Source organism: Hyperolius riggenbachi, chromosome 1, assembly GCF_040937935.1.
Source record: "Hyperolius riggenbachi isolate aHypRig1 chromosome 1, aHypRig1.pri, whole genome shotgun sequence".
Lineage (NCBI taxonomy): Eukaryota > Metazoa > Chordata > Amphibia > Anura > Hyperoliidae > Hyperolius > Hyperolius riggenbachi.
In genome coordinates this window covers 294,272,756-294,296,059 of record NC_090646.1, presented here as the reverse complement: position 1 = coordinate 294,296,059, position 23,304 = coordinate 294,272,756, and the positions used below count along the sequence as shown (strand labels likewise).

The window sequence follows — 23,304 nt, the reverse complement described above, 5'->3', positions numbered from 1 at the left end:
TTTTTATACTTCATAAAATATGTATGAATGTATACAGTATTACACTGCTGGATGTGTGCCTATAATGCTGTCACAGTTTGAGTTTTATTTATTCACATTGAGAATATTAGGAAAGTGTACACGTCATCTGCTACCAGAGCATGCTGAAAGGTTCTTAGGCCGACCCTCTAGGTACGCTGAAGCTGTGACCCAAATTGGTAACGCACGTCTGAATACAAAAAAAACAAACAAAAAACAAACACCATAAAGATTGTCAATGAGATGCAAATTATAATTCCACCTTGCATGCAGCTTGGCATTGGGTCAGTCAAATGCACAATTTGTATGCAAACCAGAATGGATAGCATTTCATTAATCATCTGTAGTATAGAATTTTTTGAATCACTCATTGGTGATTTTCACCACTACAATCCAGAGACCAAATATTCCTTGCATCGTTTGTACTTAAGTCTTCCGCAGCTGAAAAAAAAATTTAAGACCTATACGTCAGCAGGAAAGGTCATGGCCACAGTTTTATGGTACAAGAAAAGGATTAATACCGGCTATCTTCAGTAGGGCCAAACTCTTACTGCAGAATACTACTCTTTGTGCTGGATAATAGAGGAGTTAAAAGAAAAATGGTGAGGGAAGTTTCAAAAAAAGTTTTCCCAGGATAATACTCCGCTCACAAGGCTGGCAAAATGGATGTTTTGAAGAATTGCAGGGTTAAAGAGAACCTGTACTGAGTAAAAATATTTAAAATAAACACATAAGGTAACTTCAAATGAAAATTACAGAGTTACCTTGTCATCAGTTCCTCTCAGAAGCTCACCATTTTCTTCTGACAATAATCCCTTCCAGTTCTGACAATATTTTGTCAGATCTGAAATGTATCAGTTGCTGTCAGTAAAATATCAGTTGCTGTCAGTTATAGCTGAGAGGAAAACGGATGTACCAGGCAATGTCCATGTTTCCCTATGGCTCAAGTGGGCGATGTTACAGTTTAACTGTGTGCTGACCAGAAAGCTGTTATGGGTAATGGCTATTTTCAAAATGGAGGACGGAAAATTCCCTTGATCATAGTGAACAAATAGGACGCAGGACAGGAGAAAGACACTGAGGAGTAGACTACATGGAAGGTAAGTATGACTTGTGTATGCCTATTTTGAATTTTATTTTCAGTACAGGTTTTCTTTAAATACATCTGTTCTGGCGTCCTTCCTATGTCACTACAGCCTATTTGATGGTGTGAGTAGTGCAGTTTTCCGCTCCCTGGAGATCTTAGACTTATTTATGTGCTTGCATGCGTTCCCTAGAATGGTAGTGACTCGGCATGAAATGTTTGCTTGCTTGCTGACTGGTATAGGTCAGTATGGCTGCGACTGCACTGGAGGAAGTAGCATCACCTGTGACCGAAAGACATCAGGACAGGTGAGCACTTAACACCGCAACCCCCCATCATTCTTCCTTCAACAGAGCTCTGTGAACTTTAACGTACTCTAAGAACTTATTGGGAGGGTTAAAATAAATTGAGAAATGATTTGCCATGTGAGTAGAGCTTCAAGGTGAATATATGGATTGGCATTGTACTGTAGGCTTCCCGGCTTTAAACCATTCAATTCTTGGTCAGACCCAGAACTTTTCAGCACCTCCTCCTAAATCCAGTGTGTGGGGAAAAAACAAACAAACAAACAAAAAAAAAACCCTACTCTGGCAATGCTATTCATGCACCATTTTAATTTTGCGATCAAACTAATCAGGCAGTGAATGAGGTTTCCTGTGATACCACAGACCACTGGTGGTGCTCATGGCTATAAGAACTCATGGAAAAAGCATGACATCAGTTATTAGGGGAGAGGTCCTGACTTGTTGCCCATGATCATGTCCTAAAACAGAAATTAGTTTCATCAGCTAAAATTTTGCTGTAATTAATCCCATGCTTTCTAATGCTGGGAATACACGGTCGATCCATCGACCCCAGCCGCGTCCCCGCTCGGATCGATTCCCGCTCGTCCCCGCCGGCACTTCCTTATCAGCGCTCGATTCCCTGCCATTGTCTGCCAGCGAGGATCGAGCGGGGCGTCGAGCTGCTTGATCAGGCCAGCTGAATATTATCGGCTGGCCGGATCAGCTGGTCGATACACGGTACAGAAACGTACCGTGTATCCCCAGCATAAGTTCTCAACATAACACTCCAACCTGGGCAGTTGGGATATTCATATCTAGCAGTGTGTAGCTTCAAGCATAAATTGTAAAATGCAGGCAAACAAGCAATGCATGTTATGAATATTGTGTTAATATGAATGGCATGCCAGTGGAATTCACATCGCTTCTAAACATCTGGGCTTAAATCAAACCGTTTTAGAATAATTGTAATTTTTCAGTTTGTATAAAGTATTAAAATTGTGGTCCCAGACTTGGCCTATATGCAAAACCCTAAACTATCCTCACCACAATTTAGTCTATGGATAACCAACTGGTCAACCAGACTTATTGCGACTCTTAAGCTACGTACACACATACGTAAATGATTGTTCGTTGTGAACGACGAACAAACTTTTAATTGACGAAAGAACGACCTAAGTAAAGTTAGCTTTTAAAGGTGTGTAACGATCTGATCGTTAGAACGAATGTTACATCACATAAAGCAACTATTGCGCTTGCGCATAAAAATGAAAAGTTCCATGCAGAAATAGCGAAATGCGCATGTCAAGCCTAGTACGAATGACCGTTTCCAACGATGTACTACTTTTGCAAACGATAGTCGTTGGAAAAAATCCGCCAAGCTAGATCGTTCGTTTTTAACAATCTAGCTCGTCCGTCCTTAGACTTAATGGTCGTTGGCTGCCTTTTTTTTAAATGATCGTCATTTGAAATGATCGGGGGAACGATCGTTTCAAACGACTATAGTCTTATGTGTGTACGCACCTTTAGTCTTGCCATAGAAATAAAAAAATCCGCCAAGGGTTACTTCTGTTGTAACCATGTCATCTGTGAAACCTATTAAAAAGGGCATTTCTAAATCTTATGCTAGGTACACACCATACAATTTTCTGTTAAATAGATGGTTTGATAGATAATTTCCGTCATGTTCGATTTTATTTTTGATAGTTTTTCTGGTTGATTTCTCATAGAAGTGAATGGAAATCAATTCGGAAATCTATTGGATGGAAAATCAAACAGAAAATTGTATGGTGTGTACCCAGCATAACTCTGCAACAGTAATCTGCTAAAAAACCACCAATGCTTCAGCCCTTCAGTCCCATTGTCTATCCAAAAAATGCATATGTGAATTATCCCTTCTCTCTGATGGCAACGCCTAAGATAGTTGAACGGGTACAAATCTAGTTGCTACAAACATGCAGTTTTAGATTCAGATATTACTGGCTGCTCTGTAGTAAGGTATTTGTTAGTATAAAAGCATCTAAAAGCAAACCTGTTGACGTGTGTGAGGAGCTTCCAATGGAAGCTGTTATTCAACACGTTGAATGGCAGCTTCCATTGTTGTGAATAAGGAAATTGGCAACTTCCCTCAAAACCTCAGACAAGTGGTATGTTTCATGGTACAATCCCTTTAAAAAAGACAACTGAAGCAAGAGGGATATGGATGCTGTCATATTTATTTCCTTTTAAGCAATGCTTAGCAAACCTGCTGATCCTTTGCCTCCAATTCCTTTACCCACAGACCCTGAACAAGCAAGCAGCAGATCAGGTGTTTGACAATGTCAGATCTGACAAGATTAGCAACATGCTTGTTTTAGGTGTTTGATTCACACACTACTGCAGCCAAATAGATCAGCAGGGCTGCCCAAGCAACTGATATTGTTTAACCTCCTTGGCGGTTCAATTTTTCCGCCAAGGAGGCTGCATTACACTTTTTGTAATTTTTTGTTTGTTTCATGTAGCTACCCGAGTGGTAGCTACATGAAACACCACTAGAGGGCGCATGTGTCCCTCTAGTTCGATCGCCGCCGGCAACGACAGCAAACAGGAGATTGCCTATAGAACGCGATCTCCTGTTTGGCTTCTCCTGTCGCCATGGCTACGATCGGCTTCATGGACGCACCAGATCCAGCCCTTTGCGCTGCCCGGGAGTGATTGGTCCAAGCTCCGCAGGGCTCTAGCGGGGGCCCTCTTCTGCCACTGCGTGCGGCCGATCGCCGCCGCCGATCAAGTTGTACGCGTGGCTAGCAAACTGCTAGCTGCGCGTACAGCACTTTACAGAATTTAAATCGCCCCACCAGGGGCTGAGATCCTCCGCGGCGGCTTACCCCGTGTCCAGCACGGGGTTACCGCTAAGGAGGTTAAAAAGGAAACATGGCAACCTCCATATTCGTCTCACTCCAGTTGTCTTTTAAATAAAACAAAGCCTATAAGCATTTTATATGTCAGCTTATTTGCTACATTTGTACAATATCAACTCAACTGCTGTTTAATTAAATAAAAGTGTTTATTGCAGCTTTTGTAAATGAAATTTAACAGTATTTAGGGATTGTTTGTATTACACAATATTTTAGAGAAAAGCTTATTTGGTTATGAATTTTTTTCCTCATCAAAAAAATAAAAAAAATAATAATTTGGTACAAAGATTAACAAAAAAAAAAAGAAACTTCTCCAAGGTCACAAACCTAGGATAATCCTGAAAAAATAAAGCTGTGCAGATTCTAGTCTCCAGCAGGATCAATGTCTAGAGCAGGGGTCTCAAACTCAATTTACCTGGGGGCCGCAGGAGGCAAAGTCAGGATGAGGCTGGGCCGCATAAGGAATTTCACAATCGCGGCGCATCGCCGCCTCTGCCCGCCCCTCTCACTCTTCACTTCACAGAGAGGGGCGGGGAGAGGCGGCGATTGACGTCAGGAGGGGCAGAGCTGCAGCTGAAAGCTCTGCCCCTTCCAGGAAATGCTGGCGGATTGCCCCCTGGGAGATTTGGGGGCTCTGCAGCCCTTGTTTAGTGGCGGGGATGCGGCGGATTACTTGGGAGCACTGAAGCGAACTATAAGCAAGCTTTTGCTGGCGAGGGCCACAAAATATTGTATCGAGGGCCGCAAATGGCCCGCGAGTTTGAGACCCCTGGTCTAGAGATTTCCCAACAAGCTAGTCAATATTCTGCTGGTGTTTGAGAAATCTACAGGCAGAGGCTAAAGAATGAAGGCTTTGCAGGCCCAAGCTTTATTAATAAAATGTTAGAAAAGTGAATTGCAAAGATAACATGCAACAACATGCGCAAAACTGTTCAACAAAGGCCTTCAAAGTACCATTCCAATTCCTTTTCTTAGAAAGGTTCAGAAATCTACTCCTATAAATAAGCCAGAAGAACGCACCATTTCTGGAATCAGTAAGATAACTAGCAATGAACACTTTTAAAACAAAGTCTGAAGAAAAATGTTGCAATTTTTTTTTCACCATCTTCTACTTCAAGCTACAGGAGTTCAGGCAGTGACTGTAGCCATGCCACCACATACCCCATAGTCTGGGAGCGGGGGCTTTTTACCTGCCATTTAGTTTAAGCAGTATGAGGAGAGGTGAAACAGCATTCTCGTGGCAAAACAAGGGCTTTACACCACCCAAATCCTGGGGCACACATCCATGACTTTCAAAGCCATGGATTTTGCTGCCTGGGGAGGCAGAGCTTAGCGCTGTAGCTCTGCCTCTACTAAAGTCAATCTGCACGCGGATCTCCACCTCTCTCAGTGAAGGAAGACTGAGAGGGGCGAGGAGAGGCGACAATCAGCTCCAGTGCAAAGCTCTGCCTCTTTCAGGAAGTGCTGCCCGCATTTTGCCCCAGGGATTTGAGGGTTATAAAGCCCTCATTTTGGCGCAGGAATGCGGAGTCTCCTCATACTGCTTAAACTAAATAGCAAGTAAAAAGCAAGAATTATTTCGCTTCAGACTCTTTAAAGCCACAGACCCAAAACAATCATGCAGGTCAGTAGGGATGGTAAGTGAGATGCAAATAGACTATGTAGGATTTAGTATTCAAACTTTGTATGTAAAGTTATGCAGCTTGAAAATGGACCAAATTCCACCTTGGAAGTATTTGCATACAAAATTTGAATAATCTTGAATCAAGTCGGAATTATTTGCATCTCACTGACCATCCCTACAGGTCAGGTGTTCTGACTAAAATGATCACACTAGCTGCAAGTTTTTTTTCAGTGGGCGAATTATGGCTACTAAAAAAAAGGCAAGAACACCTATGTACCTAGCATTGACTAAAAGGAGTTGATATGGCTACCTCCACATCCTACTAGAGGCCACGTTAGACTCAAGTGGGGGTGTGGCTGCTCCAAAGAAAAGGCTCATGTATGATAAAGATGGGTAGACCATAAAGGCAATGGTTGCAAATTCAGTCTAACTTTCTGTACAAGGAAGTGGAAAGTGTTTGCCCTTGTAGATATATTTTTTTCAAAATTATGACTGCGGAATATTTAGTGTTACGGCATACAATGCTTTCTTGCATTTAGTTGACACTGTTTCATAAGTGACATAGGTTCACTTTAAGGAGTATACAGACATTTGACCATCAAAACAATAGTTACTTTGATTAGTCTAATATCTGTACAAGGATACTTAGCCACATGAGCACACGGTCACAAGGGTGCCAGTGCAAACATCATAGGAAAGTTTCACATATGACAAGTCTAGTATGAATGTTATTTTCACTTTTAGTGCTCCCTTGCCACAATATAACAAGTCCCAGTTAACAAAATGGCTACGTCTGGGATGATGCCCAAATGTTACTCCCTTAACTTCACTTAAATGTTTACAAGGGTCTTCAAAATGCATCTATACTTGACAGACGCCTGAAATACCCTGTCTCCTTCACTACTTGAAATTCCAGTACGGTTTCAGATTTTTATGGTTTATGTATACCTTACTGTGGAGATTTCCTGACTTCTAGTCCTTCAGCCCAAGCAAGTGGTTGGTAGCACTGAAATCAAAATTGTTCAAGAGGACAGTTTTTGTTTCCATATTCTTTTTCATTTAGCTTATGTACTAGGGGAATGGGAGGGGAAGAGAAAAAAAAGAATCTCTAAATAGCAAAAACAACCAGAGGTTTTTACCTGGCCTAAAATGGCCACTAAATACTATTTTTAAACTGGTGCATTAAACTGTAACAGTTTAAGTGAGAGGCCATCTCAAACTTCAATAAACAAACACTTCAACGGTTTAACCAATGTAAAAACATTAACATCTGATTATATAGGGTGGCACCTGAAACACCAGCACAGATGCCTGTCACCAGCATAATTATACAGGCAGATGCCAGTTCTCCTGGAGCCCTTCTTACTCTATCCCCGCGGCGTCCCCCCTCTCTGGCTTTGTGCCACCTGCATTTGCTGCTGCATAAGAGGGTTACTCATACGGCAGCAAATGCAGGTGACACAGGCTTCAATAAAACGGGGGGGTTAAAGAGACAAACAGCAGGGATAGAGTAAGAGGCGCACAGGGACGGTCGGCATCTGCCTGAATACTTGTGCTTATGACAGGCAGCTGGGCCAATACACCACCTTGTATATGTGTTTGGTCATCTGCAAGCGATATGCCTCCTTTCTTGGATAGATTTGAAAGTGCCTTAGCTGTTAAGCAATGGAAGGCAATGAATATAGGGATAAATACCTTTGCCCATGTTCCAGAACGAAAGAAAACAAACAAACAAACAAACAAACAAAACTTTTGAGCTTGTTAAATTTCTATTTTAGTGGCACAGAGAGCCACAAGAATTTTCTTAAAACAAGTGCCCTATTTCCTGTAGCCATGTGTTAAAACCTTTCTACCTCCTCCATATTGAAAAAAATGAAACAGTGTTATCCATGACCTGGGAGGTAGCGTTTATAAAACCAGAAAATAAAAACATTTGAAAACATGCCTGGCAGTAGGTTGCTGTTTACATGAGTTCTAACTAAACAACACCTTATTGAGAGGAAAATAAGAACCTGCTTAAAGATATAAAAATAGATTTCCGTGGCACTGGCAGTAAATCAAAGAACAATGCAGAGTAATCACATCACAGAACAACTTGTCGATTTGGTGCGGGGATCACCCTAGAAAAAAAAAAAAAAAAACAGGAAAAAAAAAAAGCAATTTAGGCAAGAACAAAATACTCTACATGCTCAACTTAAATTGTAGTAATACTACTTGTGCAATTGGTTTCTCATGGAAGACGCCATTTTTAGTTTTTTCTTCGAACATCCAGATTTACAAATATTTCTAGCTCTGAGTCTCATGAAATTAAAGAGAACCCAAGGCGTCACAAAGTTAAAGAAAAAAAACTTAACGGACAACTGTAGTAAGAGGTATATAGAGGCTGCCATATTTATTCTCCCTTAAGCAATACCTGTTGCCTGGCAGCCCTGCTGATCTATTTGGCTGCAGTAGTGTCTGAACACCACCAGAAACAAGCATGCAGCTAATCCTGTCAGATCTGACAATGTCAGAAACACCTGATCTGCTGCATGCTTGTTCAGGGTCTATGGTTAAAACTATTAGAGGCAGAGGATCAGCAGGACAGCCAGGCAACTGGTATTGCATAAAAGGAAAAAAAAAAACATGATAGCCTCCCTACAGTTGTCCTTTAACCTGTTAAGGACCGTAGGCTTACACCCCCCTAGTGACCAGGCTTTTTTTTTTTTTACAAATTAGGCCACTGCAACTTTAAGGGCTCGCTGCAGGGCTGTACAACTCAACACACAAGTGACCCCCCCCCCTTTCTGTTGGTGAGGTCTGATCACTGCCGCCATTTTGTATTATAGATTTTTTTAAAAAAAATTAATATACCCATTTTCTCCCCCCCCCAGCCAATGACCATGATCGGCTGTCAGCAGATCGCTTCTCTGCCTCCCAGGGGGACAGCCGTGTCACGCGGCTGTCCCCAGTACACAGCTGCCATAGATCGCAGGCTGATGACAGAGCAAAGCTCAGTTTATCCAAGCAGGGATGTGCGCGCATCGGTGTGCATGATCCCCCTGCAATCTACGCCCCCAGGACTTCACATCAATTGGTGTTGAGCGGTCCTGGGGCTGCCGCTGTGTTCACGCCAATTGGCCTGTAGCGGTCAGCTAGGGGTTAAAGAGGCACTTAACCTCCTTGCCGGTTATCCCGAGCTCAGCTCGGGGTAACCTGCGCAGGAGGATATCTCAGGCCCCGCTGGGCCGATTTGCATAATTTTTTTTTTGTTACAAGCAGATAGCACTTTGCTAGCTGCTTGTAACTTCCGATCGCCGCCGCTCGCCGCCGATCCGCCGCGCCGAGTCGCTCCCCCCCGCCCCAGAGCCCTGCGCTGCCTGGCCAATCAGTGCCAGGCAGCGTTGAGGGGCGGATCGGGATTCCCTATGACGTCCCGACGTCCATGACGTCGGTGACGTCATCCCGCCCCGTCGCCATGGCGACCGGGGAAGCCCTGCAGGAAATCCCGTTCTCAACGGGATTCCCTGCATACTCTGATCGCCGAAGGCGATCGGAGTGGGTGGGGGGATGCCGCCGCTTAGCGGCTATCATGTAGCGAGCCCTTGGCTCGCTACATGATTTAAAAAAAAAAAAAAATTAAAAAAATGTGCGGCGCTGCCTCCTTGCCGGATTTTTTAGACCGGCAAGGAGGTTAAGTGAGGAAAAAAAATTGAGTTTTACTCACCTGGGGCTTACCTCAGCCCCCTGCAGCTGATCGGTGCCCACGACGAGTCGCTCTGATGCTCCGGGTCCCGCCGGCGGCCACTTCCGGTTTCGCCGTCAGGACCCGTCAGGCTGGGGAACGCGGCTCATGCTACGCGTTCCCAGCCAAAATAGCACCCCTATGCGGCCATATGTCCGCATACGGGTGCCTATGCGGGCATATGGCCGCATAGGGGTGGCTATTTTGGCTGGGAACGCGTAGCATGAGCCGCGTTCCCCAGCCTGACGGGTCCTGACGGCGAAACCGGAAGTGGCCGCCGGCGGGACCCGGAGCATCAGAGCGACTCGTCGTGGGCACCGATCAGCTGCAGGGGGCTGAGGTAAGCCCCAGGTGAGTAAAACTCAATTTTTTTTCCTCACTTAAGGTTCACTTTAAGGAGAGGCAAGCCTCTGGATCCATGAGAGGCTTTCCACATTGTCTTCCGCTCCCCCACAACTTGCCGGAACCGGCCTTAATATCCAAGTCACACTCCTCTTCGTGAATGAGCGACTCCTGCTAACAGCGCAGATGCAGCTGTAATTGAGCAGGCACAGTGCGGCCACGCGCGTGCCCGATGAGGAGTGGGGCCCCGAGGTTCCTAAACGGGGGAGAGATACATAAAAGAGGAACTTTGCCTAGTGTATTTTTTATAATTTTTTTTGTGTGCATTTTGGCAAAACATTGCCACAGTATGTGTATTTTTAGGGAAACACTGTGCATTGTGTATTTTTTGGGGAACATAGCAACATTACATATAATTTTTGGTGAAATGCTGCCGCATTGTGTATTTGCTGGTGAAACTGCCGAATTATGTGTATTTTATGGGAAACACTGCATCATGTGTATTTTATAAGAAACGTTGTGCAATATGTATGTTTGGTGGAAATGCTGCCGCATTATGTGTATTTTGGGGGATATGGTGTACATCATTTATATTTTAGGGCAAACGCTACTGCATTATGTGTGTTTTGGGGAACTGCCACATTATGTGTCTTGCTATCTGAGGGGGTATGCCTGCTGTCCCTGGGCCTGTGTTTGATGCCAAAGAGGTCTGGCTGCTGCCATTTGCTGTTTGTGGAAGAGGACCTTTCATCACAACTCAAGGTAGCCGTTTGGTTACTCTGATTTTTAAATTAGAGAAAAAAAAAGTGGTTTCAAAAACTTGTGTTACTCAGCTATATATGTTTTTCTTACACGAATAAGCCCAATACAGTACTTAAAGAGAAACTCCGACCAAGAATTGAACTTTATCCCAATCAGTAGCTGATACCCACTTTTACATGAAAAATATAATGATTTTCACAAACAGACCATCAGGGGGCGCTGTATGACTGATTTTGTGCTGAAACCCCTCCCACAAGAGGCTCTGGTACCGTACGGTACTCTGGGCAAACTGCCACAATGTAACAATGACACACACAGGAAATGGCTGTTTATAGCTGACTGTTAAAGCCAGAACAGCTACATAATCTGCCCACAGTAACAATGTCACCATGTAATACATGTCAGAATGTGAATCTGGGAGAGGAAAGATTTTACAATGAGCAAACTCTGACTAAATCATGTATACATAATTATTGTAAAAATTAAGCACCTTTTTATATTAAATTATTTTCACTGGAGTTCCTCTTTAAGCAGGTTAGTACATGGAATTGTGAGTTATATCAAAATATTCTTTTTCGAAAAATGTTTTGGTATAAATGCACGGTGTACTGACCAACATGACACCTTTTTTATTACGCATATACGTGGAAGACAAATATGTAGCCGAGAGTGGATATTTTTTTTTCACCTTAAAGCGGATCAGAGATGAAAAACTAACTATAACAAGTAACTTGTCTATATATCTTATCTAAAGTTTAGATAGTTTACACAGCAAATCTAGTTGCAAACAGCTTCAACAGTTTATGATAATTTATTCCTGTGATACAATGAGAGCGGCCATGTTCTGTTTGTCACAGTACACACAGGCAAAATGCTCTGCATCTCCAGCCCTCAGCCTGTGAAAACTTCACTCCCCTCATCCCTCTGAAATCTCTGGCTAGTAACCTCCTCCTGCCCAGACTGAGCTCCCAATAAGCCCCTGCTACTAAGGCTTAGAGTGCCAAGGCACTCTGGAGAAGCTGTGGGCAAGGCTTGTTTAGTTTGTAGGGAATAAAAGGATTAAATCCCCCCCCCCCTCCCCCCAAAAAAAAACGTTTCTGGTTTGAGGAATGCTCTATAAACTATATGAAAGTAATAAAATTAATTTAATGAGTTAAAGTTTATCTCGGATCCACTTTAACCTGCTGTTCACTCACTGTCTGAAGGGGTCTGCCTGCTGCCCGAAGAAGTCTGACTGCTGTAATTTGCAGTTTGTGGGGCACTTTGGCTGCGTTTTAGGAGAACACTCTGGTCCACCGTTTTTGCATTACCCTGTTACATTAGTTAGCTCTGCCCACATCCCGTCATGGCCACACCTATTTTTGTTGCCACGGGCACTTCACGTGTCGCACCTCTATTCTGGCCCGGCCCCTATAGAACCCCATGTGGCCCAATTTAAAAAGTTTGCCCACCCCTGAGCTAGCATCAAAGAAGTTATAGAATTGCACTAACAGAGGAATGAACATCTGGACATAGCTAAGCGTTACACTCACATGCAATTCAATACATTTTGAAAAAAATGTTGTCTAGCACACTGAACAGGCAAACTATACATTCATAAAGTCTACCTTCAGTCAAAGAAATTTATCACAACAGGTATAAATCTGGCGAAATAAAGTTAATAGCCCATTATGAATAGTTTTCACACGTATACAGTTTTGTCTCAAGAACGGTTACACAACATAACATGGGGTCCTTCACAGTGAGTGGTTAAAATCTGGAACATCTTACCTCAGAAAGTAGTTATGACAAACTCTATATCTGCATTTAAAGAGGGCTTGGATGCTTTCCTTGCATTGAAGGGCATCCAAGACTACAATTTTTAGTTCCCAGAAGAGTCGATCCAAGGATTTATCTGACTGCCATTTGAATGGTTGGACTTGATGAACGAATGTATTTTTTCAACCAAACTAACAATGTAACTATGTAACATGTGGCAACCCTTCAAATGCAACAATGCTTTATTAAATTTCATCAAGATTCAACAATTAAAGCAGACCTAAACTCCCCTCATCTCTAAAAGATAAGCAACAGCATAACAACATTTAAAGAAAAATATTTATTTAACCACTTAAGCCTAACTGGTTGAAAATTTTCGTCCAGTTAGGCTGCGCGCACTCCTGCGGGTCGCGCGCGCGCTCCCCCCCCCCCCCCCCGTGCGCGCCCCCGCTGCTGGCCGCTAGCCCACCGATCAGTGAAAGGGATTATAAATCCCTTTAGCTGATCGGACCCCCCCCCCCCCGGAGAAAAGCCGACAGCGTCTCCAGACGCTGCGGCTTTTCTGAGCTCTGGTCTCCTTTCTTCTGCCTGGGAGCGAAATCGATCGCTCCCAGGACTTTGATTGTGGCCATCTTGTGGCCAAATAGCTAACTACACCAAAAACACTTAACACCTGAATAAAATACATTGACAAACATTTACAATTCCCTGTTTACTCCCCACACCAAAAATTACCCACATACAAGTTTAAATTAAAAAAAAAAAAAAATTACAATAAATTAAAAAAAAAAAAAAAAAAAAAAAAAGGAACCTAAGGGTCTGAACTTTTTAAATATGCATGTCAAAGGAGTATATCAATATGATTTAACAAATTATGGGCTTCTAAATAGTGATGGACGCAAATTGAAAAAATGCACCTTCATTTGCAAATAAAATATTGTCGCCATACATTGTGATAGGGACATAATTTTAACGGTGTAATACCTGGGGCATATGGGCAAATACAATACGTGAGTTTTAATTATGGAGGCATGTATTTTAAAACTATAATGGCTGAAAACTGAGAAATAATGAATTTTTTCCGTTTTTTCTTATTCTTCCTGTTAAAATGCATTTACAGTAAAGTGGCTCTTAGCAAAATGTACCCCCCAAAGAAAGCCTAATTGGTGGCGGAAAAAACAAGATATAGATCAATTCATTGTGATGAGTAGTGATAAAGTTATTGGCAAATGAATGGGAGGTGAAAGTTGCTCAGATGTAAAAAAAATGTCAACCCTGTGGGCTTAAAGCGGAATATAACCCTGCATTTCAACTTTGCTCTAAAACATTATTTACAGTATATTATATGCAACCAGCATTTTTTTTTTACTAGACCAGCATTGGAAGGGTTACGCAGGGCTTTAAAGTTCCTTTAGATTTCTGCAGACGCATCCGAAGCTGAAAGAGATACATTTTGTTTACATCAATGTATCTAAGTGTTGAATGTGACTCATCTCTCTCACTGAGAAGGAGCTTGGAGGACTGCCAAAGAGTGTGTAAACATTTCTCAATAGTTACATTTCACTAAATAGAGTGCATCTATCTGAACTTCTGCATATCTCTCCATGGAACTTTAAACCTCTGTGTTTAACCCTTCCAATGCTGGTGTAGTTAAAAAAAAATGCTTTTTGCATATAATATGCTGTAAATAATATTTTAGAGAAAAGTTGAAATGCAGGGTTATATTCCGCTTTAAGTGGTTAACTTTTTTTTTTTTTTTTTTTAACAGCTAATAGAAATCCTGCAATAAATCTGCAGTTTGTCTACTTCCTGGTTTCATGGAAACAGTCATAGTGTCAACATCAACTTGTGCTTAGTCACAGATAAGGGGAAATTAGACTAAACTCTCTAAATAGATACAGCGTGCACAGGTTTTCCTTCTGTCCTGTGCAAGAGTGCAGGTCCACTTTAAAACCACCATATTGTATTCAGTGACAGCATTTACCATATTTTCCGCCGTATAGAACGCTCCAGAATATAAGACGCACCTAGGTTTAGTGGGCACAAACCTGATATAGAGACAATACATACATCTCTGAGATATAGATATATATATATATATATATATACACATATATTGATAGATAGATATATCTATCTATATCTACACACACACACACACACACTTCTCAAAAAATTAGCATATTGTGATAAAGTTCATTATTTTCTGTAATGTACTGATAAACATTAGACTTTCATATATTTTAGATTCAAATACACACAACTGAAGTAGTTCAAGCCTTTTATTGTTTTAATATTGATGATTTTGGCATACAGCTCATGAAAACCCAAATTTCCTATCTCAAAAAATTAGCATATTTCATCCGACCAATAAAAGAAAAGTGTTTTTAAAACAAAAAGTCAACCTTCAAATAATTATGTTCAGTTCTGCACTCAATACTTGGTCGGGAATCCTTTTGCAGAAATGACTGCTTCAGTGCGGCGTGGCATGGAGGCAATCAGCCTGTGGCACTGCTCAGGTGTTATGGAGGCCCAGGATGCTTCGATAGCGGCCTTAAGCTCATCTAGAGTGTTGGGTCTTGCGTCTCTCAACTTTCTCTTCACAATATCCCACAGATTCTCTATGGGGTTCAGGTCAGGAGAGTTGGCAGGCCAATTGAGCACAGTAATCCCATGGTTAGTAAACCATTTACCAGTGGTTTTGGCACTGTGAACAGGTGCCAGGTCGTGCTGAAAAATGAAATCTTCATCTCCATAAAGCTTTTCAGCAGATGGAAGCATGAACCCACTTTTGAACCAGAAAAAGCGGCAGAAGCGCCTGACCTGGGTTACAGAGAAGCAGCACTGGACTATTGCTCAGTGGTCCAAAGTACTTTTTTCGGATGAAAACAACTTTTACATGTCATTCAGAAATCAAGGTGCCAGAGTCTGGAGGAAGACTGGGGAGAGGGAAATGCCAAAATGCCTGAAGTCCAGTGTCAAGTATCCACACTCAGTGATGGTCTGGGGTGCTATGTCAGCTGCTGGTGTTGGTCCACTGTGTTTTATCAAGGGCAGGGTCAATGCAGCTAGCTATCAGGAGATTTTGGAGCACTTCATGCTTCCATCTGCTGAAAAGCTTTATGGAGATGAAGATTTCATTTTTCAGCACGACCTGGCACCTGCTCACAGTGCCAAAACCACTGGTAAATGGTTTACTGACCATGGTATTACTGTTCTCAATTGGCCTGCCAACTCTCCTGACCTGAACCCCATAGAGAATCTGTGGGATATTGTGAAGAGAAAGTTGAGAGACGCAAGACCCAACACTCTGGATGAGCTTAAGGCCGCTATCGAAGCATCCTGGGCCTCCATAACACCTGGACAGTGCCACAGGCTGATTGCCTCCTGAAGCAGTCATTTCTGCAAAAGGATTCCCAACTAAAGGCTAGTACACACTAGCAATTTTGATGGATCAATCATTGGTCAATTTTACCACCTCCATGTAGTATGAGGGCCAAACAGATTTTCAATTCTATGCAGATTATATAGGTAAATGGTCATACTACATGGAGGTGGTAAAATTGACCAATGATTGATCCATCAAAATTGCTAGTGTGTACTAGGCATAAGTATTGAGTGCATAACTGAACATCATTATTTGAAGGTTGACTTTTTTTGTTTTAAAAACACTTTTCTTTTATTGATCGGATGAAATATGCTATTTTTTTGAGATAGGAATTTTGTGTTTTCATGAGCTGTATGCCAAAATCATCAATATTAAAACAATAAAAGGCTTGAACTACTTCAGTGGTGTGTATTTGAATCTAAAATATATGAAAGTCTAATGTTTATCAGTACATTACAGAAAATAAAGAACTGTATCACAATATGCTAATTTTTTGAGAAGATCCTGTATATATACACACACACACACACACACACACACACTAAACCTGGTACGTCCATATTCCAGGAGCGTCTTGTACAGGTTGTCTCTCAAATGGTATCCTGTGCCCTTCATGTCTGTCCCATGTCTGCCACATGCGTCCTCCAGTCTCCCCCAGCATGCCTGTGTGCGTCCTCTGTCTCTCCATGTGTCCTCCACCATGTCTCCCGCATGTCTGCGCTGTGCGTACGGCTCCCCGTCGGCATGTTGTCTAGACCCCCTGGGTGTTTAGCGGCAGCTGCTTATCTCCCCCATCATTCCCGCAGGGACTGCAGAACTGTCTTCTGTGTGCGGCTTCCTCTAGTGCCTGGGCTTCTAATGACACGTCATTAGCAAGCGTTCGGAAGTCAGGGAATCCCTGCCTTTGCCATATAAGACGCAGGGACTTTTTCTCCCTATTTTTGGTGAGAAAAAGTATCGTATATGGCGAAAAATACGCCGCTGTGTGGTTTCCGAGCAGTGAGAGGGCTTGGAACCCCGCGGCCCTCCGGTTCTATGGGGGCATTGGGGAGCCTCCCCGTGGCGCTCCTGGATAGTGCTAATGTAGCATGAACTAATCCCAGCAGGGCAACCGCTTTGCGGTGTTAGTTTTAGACCCTGCATATTTTGGCATGCCAAAGCAAATGCACATTTGCATGAGCAATGTCTCGTGATTAGCCAATTAGGCCAAATTTGCAAAGCCAGATTTGTCAGGTTTTAACTTGGCGTTTGATGCACACATAAAATTCTTTGATGTAGTGAAAAATACGGTAGTTCTTGAGGCGTGACTCACTACCCACAGAACTAGTGGGTCATACCCTAGGGTTTGGAATTCAGCATCCTAAGCCCAATCTCCCTTAGCGCACACACTGTTCCCGTGCACCTTATGCTGTTCCATTTTGGGTGGCACTAGTCTTTTGGCACTTTATTGTATGATATAAGTATTGAATGCACTTTATTGTATTTATATTTTCATTTGCACTTATTGTTCCTCATTGCACTTTTTCAGATAAGTGATTTTGTAAGTTTAACTGTATACAATTTCTCATTGCACGGTCAACCCAGGTTCAGGATCAAGGAGGTTCATTTCTGAACCTACTTATATACTAAATATATATTGAACCTATTCATCTAATTATTAAATGGGAAGGAGATAAATATGTTGGTTTTATATGGTTTTAACTTTTCAATCTTGATAGAAGTGAATAAAGCATTGTTATAACTTTAACAGGTGGTGTTTTTTTTTTTGTTTTTTTTTTAAACCTGAATACTTCTAGTCTTGTGGCTCAGCACGTTGTATATGCTAATCAAGTGCTGCAGCACCTTTCCCCAGTTAACCCTTCAAAACTTACTTGCTGATGAAACAGATCTTCCTCTCCATATTCAGCTTCTTCATCCTCCTCCTCCTCCTCTTCTACTGTAGTCCGGGCAGACCTTGACACAGTCCTTACTGCCACTTCCTGTTAGAATTAAAAGAGAAATTATAGTCCAGGATCCTTCAGACACAAAAAGAAAAATAGTAGGAAGTCTAGTAAAGGTCCTCAACTTCCAAAAGGACCCTGCAGGGGTTCCCTGGTATTTGAGAGAGAGAGAGAGAGAGAGAGAGAGAGAGAGAGAGAGAGAGAGAGAGAGAGAGAGAGAGAGAGAGAGAGAGAGAGAGAGAGAGAGAGAGAGAGAGAGAGAGAGAGAGAGAGAGAGAGAGAGAGAAGGTGGAGCATTTTACCTACTTAAAGCGGATCCGAGATGAAAAACTAACTACCGTATATACTCGCAAGCAAGTTGAATTTTGGACTCACAAAAAGTGGGTCAAAAGTTGGGGGGTCGGCTTGCTTGCGAGTGATGTGCCTGAGGGTCGTCCCCCCCGCGGCCGCTGCTATTACCTTAGCTTTGCGGTTTCCTATTCCCCTGTCCTGCTTTTAAACAGCAGCTTGCCCCACGGTGGCTGCTGCGTGATGACGGAGGAAGTCCAGAGAGAGGTTCCCATAGTAACCAGGAAGCCGCTCTCTGCGACTTCCTCTGTCATCATGCAGCAGCCGCCGTGGGGCTGCTGTGAATTAAGAGCAGGACAGGGGAATAGGAAGCCGCGGAGCTAAGGTAATAGCAGCGGCTGCGGGGCGGGGGGAGGTCGCGCTAAACTCGCTATCCTGGGCACGATACCAGCTATCCTGGGCACGATACCAGCTATCCTGGGCACGATACCAGCTATCCTGGGCACGATACCAGCTATCCTGGGCACGATACCAGCTATCCTGGGCACGATACTAGCTATCCTGGGCACGATACTAGCTATCCTGGGCACGATACTAGCTATCCTGGGCACGATACCAGCTATCCTGGGCACGATACCAGCTATCCTGGGCACGATACCAGCTATCCTGGGCACGATACTAGCTATCCTGGGCACTTTACTAACTATACTGAGGCACTACCTTCCCATACTGGGCACTATACTAGCTATACTGGGACACACTGGTGGGGGTGGGTGGGTCATGCGGCCAGCATTTCCTACCGCCGGCTTATATGAGGGTCAATCATTTTTTTGTCGGCTTATATGCGTGTCGGCTTGCTTGCGAGTATATACGGTATAACAAGTAACTTTAATAGAATATAATTGATTATTCCTGTGATACAATGACAGCAGCCATGTTTGTAAACATTACACAGAGGCAGGCTTACCTGCATCTTGAGCAAAAAAAACCTAATTCCCCCCCCCCCCCCCCCCCCCTTTCCTCCTCTGAAATCTCTGGCTAGTAATACCTCCCCCTCCTCCTGCCCAGACTGAGCTCCCATGAGCCCTTGCTACTGTCTGAAAATACCTTGGCTCTCTGAAAACCTGTGGGCGTGGCTTCTTTAGTTTATAGGGAATTAGAGTATTAAAACAAAAACAAAAAAGTATTTGGCTCGAGGAATGCCCTATAAACAATAGGAAAGGAACACAATTATGCAATGAGTAACAGTTCATCCTAGGTCCACTTTAACATTGTTGTATCCTTTCCACTCAAATTGCACATTCCAGAGTTAAAACTTCTTTACTCATTTACCAGTGGCACAATGGTCATGTGACTGGTGTCACATGACCATCATGCTGCAATAATGAAGGAGTATGTGAGAATTCAGGAATTAAAATTACAGACAGCAGTTAAATAGGGTATGTGGCAGTATAATACAACACACAATAATAAGTAGCATGCACTCTCCTACAAACCTCTTGCTAAACAATATTAATAAAAAGAGTCCTTTGAATGTTGTCTAAAATAACAGATAGGGTTCTGGTTTAAACCACAATGTATGTTTGTCAATAAGTAGTATGCAGTAAAGCAGGGGTGTCGAACTCAATCACATAAGGGGGGGGCAAAATCTGAAACACGGTCTTAGCCATAGGCCACATTTTGTCTCCGGTGAACACCCTAAATGTTTTACTGTAAAAAGATTGCCCTTCCTGCACATACTGCAAAAAGCAAAGAGGTCATGCTTTTAAGTATTTCTACACCCTGGGGAGTATTATTCTTGTTCCAGGGGCATAGATACTAGTCTCTGGCTTTCCGTGTGCAGCATGTCCGCACTAATCCCCGTGACCTACAGCTGCAGGGCAGATTGGTGAATGGGAGCATGTTCCAATTCACCAGCAGAGGTTATGAAAAAAAAAAAAAAAAAAGTTTTGCTTTTGTTTTGCCTGAATCAACTGATTCAGCTGCCATCTAGTGGACGAATATAATAGTGCACCAAACAATTATATTTCACAGAAATAAAGCTAACCCTTTTGAGCCCCCATAATTAAAACCTGTGTAAAAAAAAATTGTCAAAGTGACGGAATTTAAAAGAGAATACACAAATTGTTATGTTAGAGACTCAGCTTGTTATATATGTATGCCATAAAGATATGATACGGTTATTTGCAAATAGAGGCTTGTAATCATGGATTGGGTACAGTGGAAATAAAGGTGTATTTTTTGCTTTTCAAATAAAATATTGTTGACATACATTGGACATTTAAATGTTGTGATTACCGGGACAAAGGGGCAAATAAAATGTGTGGGTTTTATGTACAGTCACACATTTTATTTTAAAACTATAATGGCTGAACACAGAGAAATAATGCTTGGAAGCATATACAATAAAATATAAAAAGAAATCCTAATTGATGCTGAAAAAACCCCCCAATGCATTGATAAGTAGTGAAAAGTTATTGGCGAAAGAATGGGAGCACCTCCCACTCTGAAATGCGAAAATTGCTGTGGTCCAACCCCTTAGAGGTGAAGTGGTTAAATGAATGCCATAAATGTGTGCAAAGAGTAGACCTATATGACGAATCACATGGCGAGGGTGCTTGTATTTAGAGAAATAAAAACTACTACTACAAAAAAAAAAAAAAAAAAAGTATGTCCACTGTCACTGAAGTATACTTTCACTCTACCAGAAAATTAAAAAAAGAAAAAATTGTATACATATGCGCAAGCCATATAATTACGTGCGTGTACAAACCTCTGCAGTGCCTGCCATATAAATAAAAATGTTAAAGGTTGCCTGTACAATCACTATTATACAGCATGGCTTAAATTCCTTTCTTTTACTGCTTACAATCAAGTAGATTTGAAGCTCTGGAGAGCCACATAAAATGGTGTTAGGGGCTGGATTCGTCCGGGGCCTTGTGATTGACACCTGTGCAGTATATCTTGGTTTTAAGTACAGCACTAAATACCTTTATTCACATGCACAAATATGACAAGAAAGTTGTGTGTACTTTTTGGACTATAAGACTCACTTTTTCTACCCCAAAAGTGTGAGAAAAAGTAATTGCGTCTTATAGTCCAAATGTAGGGAGTTCCTGACTGAATGCCTGCCAATACGAACCTCAAACCCGCCGCAGTGTCAGCACTCCCTGTACTGTGCCCATGCAGAGGAGGAACTATTGGAGGACACAAAGGGGCATAGAGGAAGACAAGGAGGAAAGAGGCGCACACAAGGGAGACACAAGAGGTACAAGGGGGCATAATCCACAAGACGCCCCTTCACCCTGGATGCACCAGGTTTAGTATAGATTTTTTTGCCCTGGTTTTTGTCCTCTAAACCTAGGTGCATCTTATGGCCAGGAGCGTCTTCTAGTCTGAAAAATATGGTACCTCCTGTATGACAACCATTTCATCTTGCCTAGGAAGTCCTCTGACAGAAGCTGTAAGAAATGGGTCTTTTGATTTTTTTTGTTTTGTATTTTTTAAATTATGTGAAAAAACATCCACATAAAATAATCTTTAAAAATGATAAATCTGTGGCTGTTACATAGCATATGATCATTAACATTTGACTTTCACTTGTTGAACATTTCCTTAACATCCATTTATATTTATCAACAGTTAACTATCTAGCCCAGGGGTCCCCAAACGTTTTGGATCGAGGGCCGGGTCAACATACTTCAGACTGCTGGGGGGCCGGAGTATACATAAAATGATGTAGAGGTCTTTGCGGGCCAGACAGTGAAGCATACCCAGGTGACCACCTGCAGTCCAATTGGACAGCAGTGTCACCTGATGTGGAATCTGATTGGAAACCAGAGAATTACTGCTTTCTGGCTTCCATGTGGATGGGTGGTTCCAGCACTGCTATTCTATATGCGGACCACCAATATTTAAAGATGTAGCTGACCGCATCTATGATACATTTTGTGTGGGAGGGCCGGTAAAAAAGCCTCAGGGGGCCACATTCGGCCCGCGGGCCTTAGTTTGAGGACCACTGATCTAGCCTATAGAAAAGCTAATACTATCTAGCCTATGGAAAGAGGATTGCAAATGAAACCTGATGTTTCTTGGCAAAAAGACAACATAGCGAGTCCCCAACTTACGAACAATCTACTGAGTCACCTTGTGGACTCTTGTGCCACCTTCCACCCCAGTCCTGTGCTCGGTACCTACAAACAGGGGTGCCTCTAGCCATTTCGCCACTCCCAACGAGAAAATCTGTGGCGCACCCCATTAAAATAATCGTAATTCAGCAACGTTTCACTAGAAAACAATAATCGTAATGTAGCAATCTTTCACCAGAAAATAATCATAATGCAGCAATGTTTTACCGGAAAATAATCGTAATGCAGCAATGTTTTACCGGAAAATAATCGTAATGCAGCAATGTTTCACTAGAAAATAGTAATGCGTCAATCTTTCACCAGAAAAATCGCAATGCAGCAATGTTTCAACAGAAAATAATCGTAGTGTGGGCAGCGTTTTACCAGAAAATCGTAATGCAGCAACGCTTCACTAGAAAATAATCCTAATGTGTCAATCTTTCACTAGAAAATAATAGTCTTGGGGGTAGTGTTTGCACCTGTAAAAAACAAAACAAAAAAACAAGCATTTACTCACCTGCAGAAGTCCTCTCCCGCCGCACAGCTTTCCCGGCTCTGGTGTTAAAGTCCGGCGCTGACAGGCAGAGAGCAAGGCTACGGGAAGATGGCGCCCGAAGCCCTGTACTGGAGACAGTCTCCAGAGCAGGGTTTCGGATGACATCTTCCCGTAGCCCTGCTCTGAATCCGCAGGCTGAGGTGAGCTGCGAGGAGTGAACTTGCGTGGCATCTAACAGACGCTGCGGCCAGTTCACCATCTGTGAGGGTCGGCACGGTCCCCCCGCACAGGGCAGCGCCACCCCCACCGCACGGCGTCCCAGGCGACAGTTTGCTTCGGCCTGGTGGACGAGACGCCCCTGCCTGCAAGCTACTCACCACAGAGAAAATTGCTGCAAATGAGAATGTCACTGTTCGTACACGCATTACTCAGTGTTGCCCGTGACTCGTGTCTATACAAGTAGGTTAAAAAAACAAACCTACTGTCCCATAATTGTTAACCGGGGACTACCTGTATAGATTGTGAAATGAAAGGAGCTTATATAGAAAATAGGTTACTAGACCAGATTCAAATAG

At 42.7% G+C, this 23,304-nt stretch overlaps 1 protein-coding gene across 1 annotated transcript in view; it reads right to left on the bottom strand.

The window, feature by feature from the left end:
• Positions 1 to 4,410: 4,410 nt before the first annotated feature.
• LMNB2 (lamin B2) overlaps positions 4,411 to 23,304 on the bottom strand; it is an 83,628-nt gene continuing 64,734 nt past the window's right edge. The window contains exons 11-12 of the mRNA XM_068233735.1: positions 17,750 to 17,857; positions 4,411 to 8,024 (exon numbers count right to left, since the gene is read on the bottom strand). Coding sequence (XP_068089836.1) covers positions 7,983 to 8,024; positions 17,750 to 17,857 — 150 coding nt within the window. The 3' untranslated portion in view covers positions 4,411 to 7,982. The remainder of the gene's footprint in view (positions 8,025 to 17,749; positions 17,858 to 23,304) is intronic.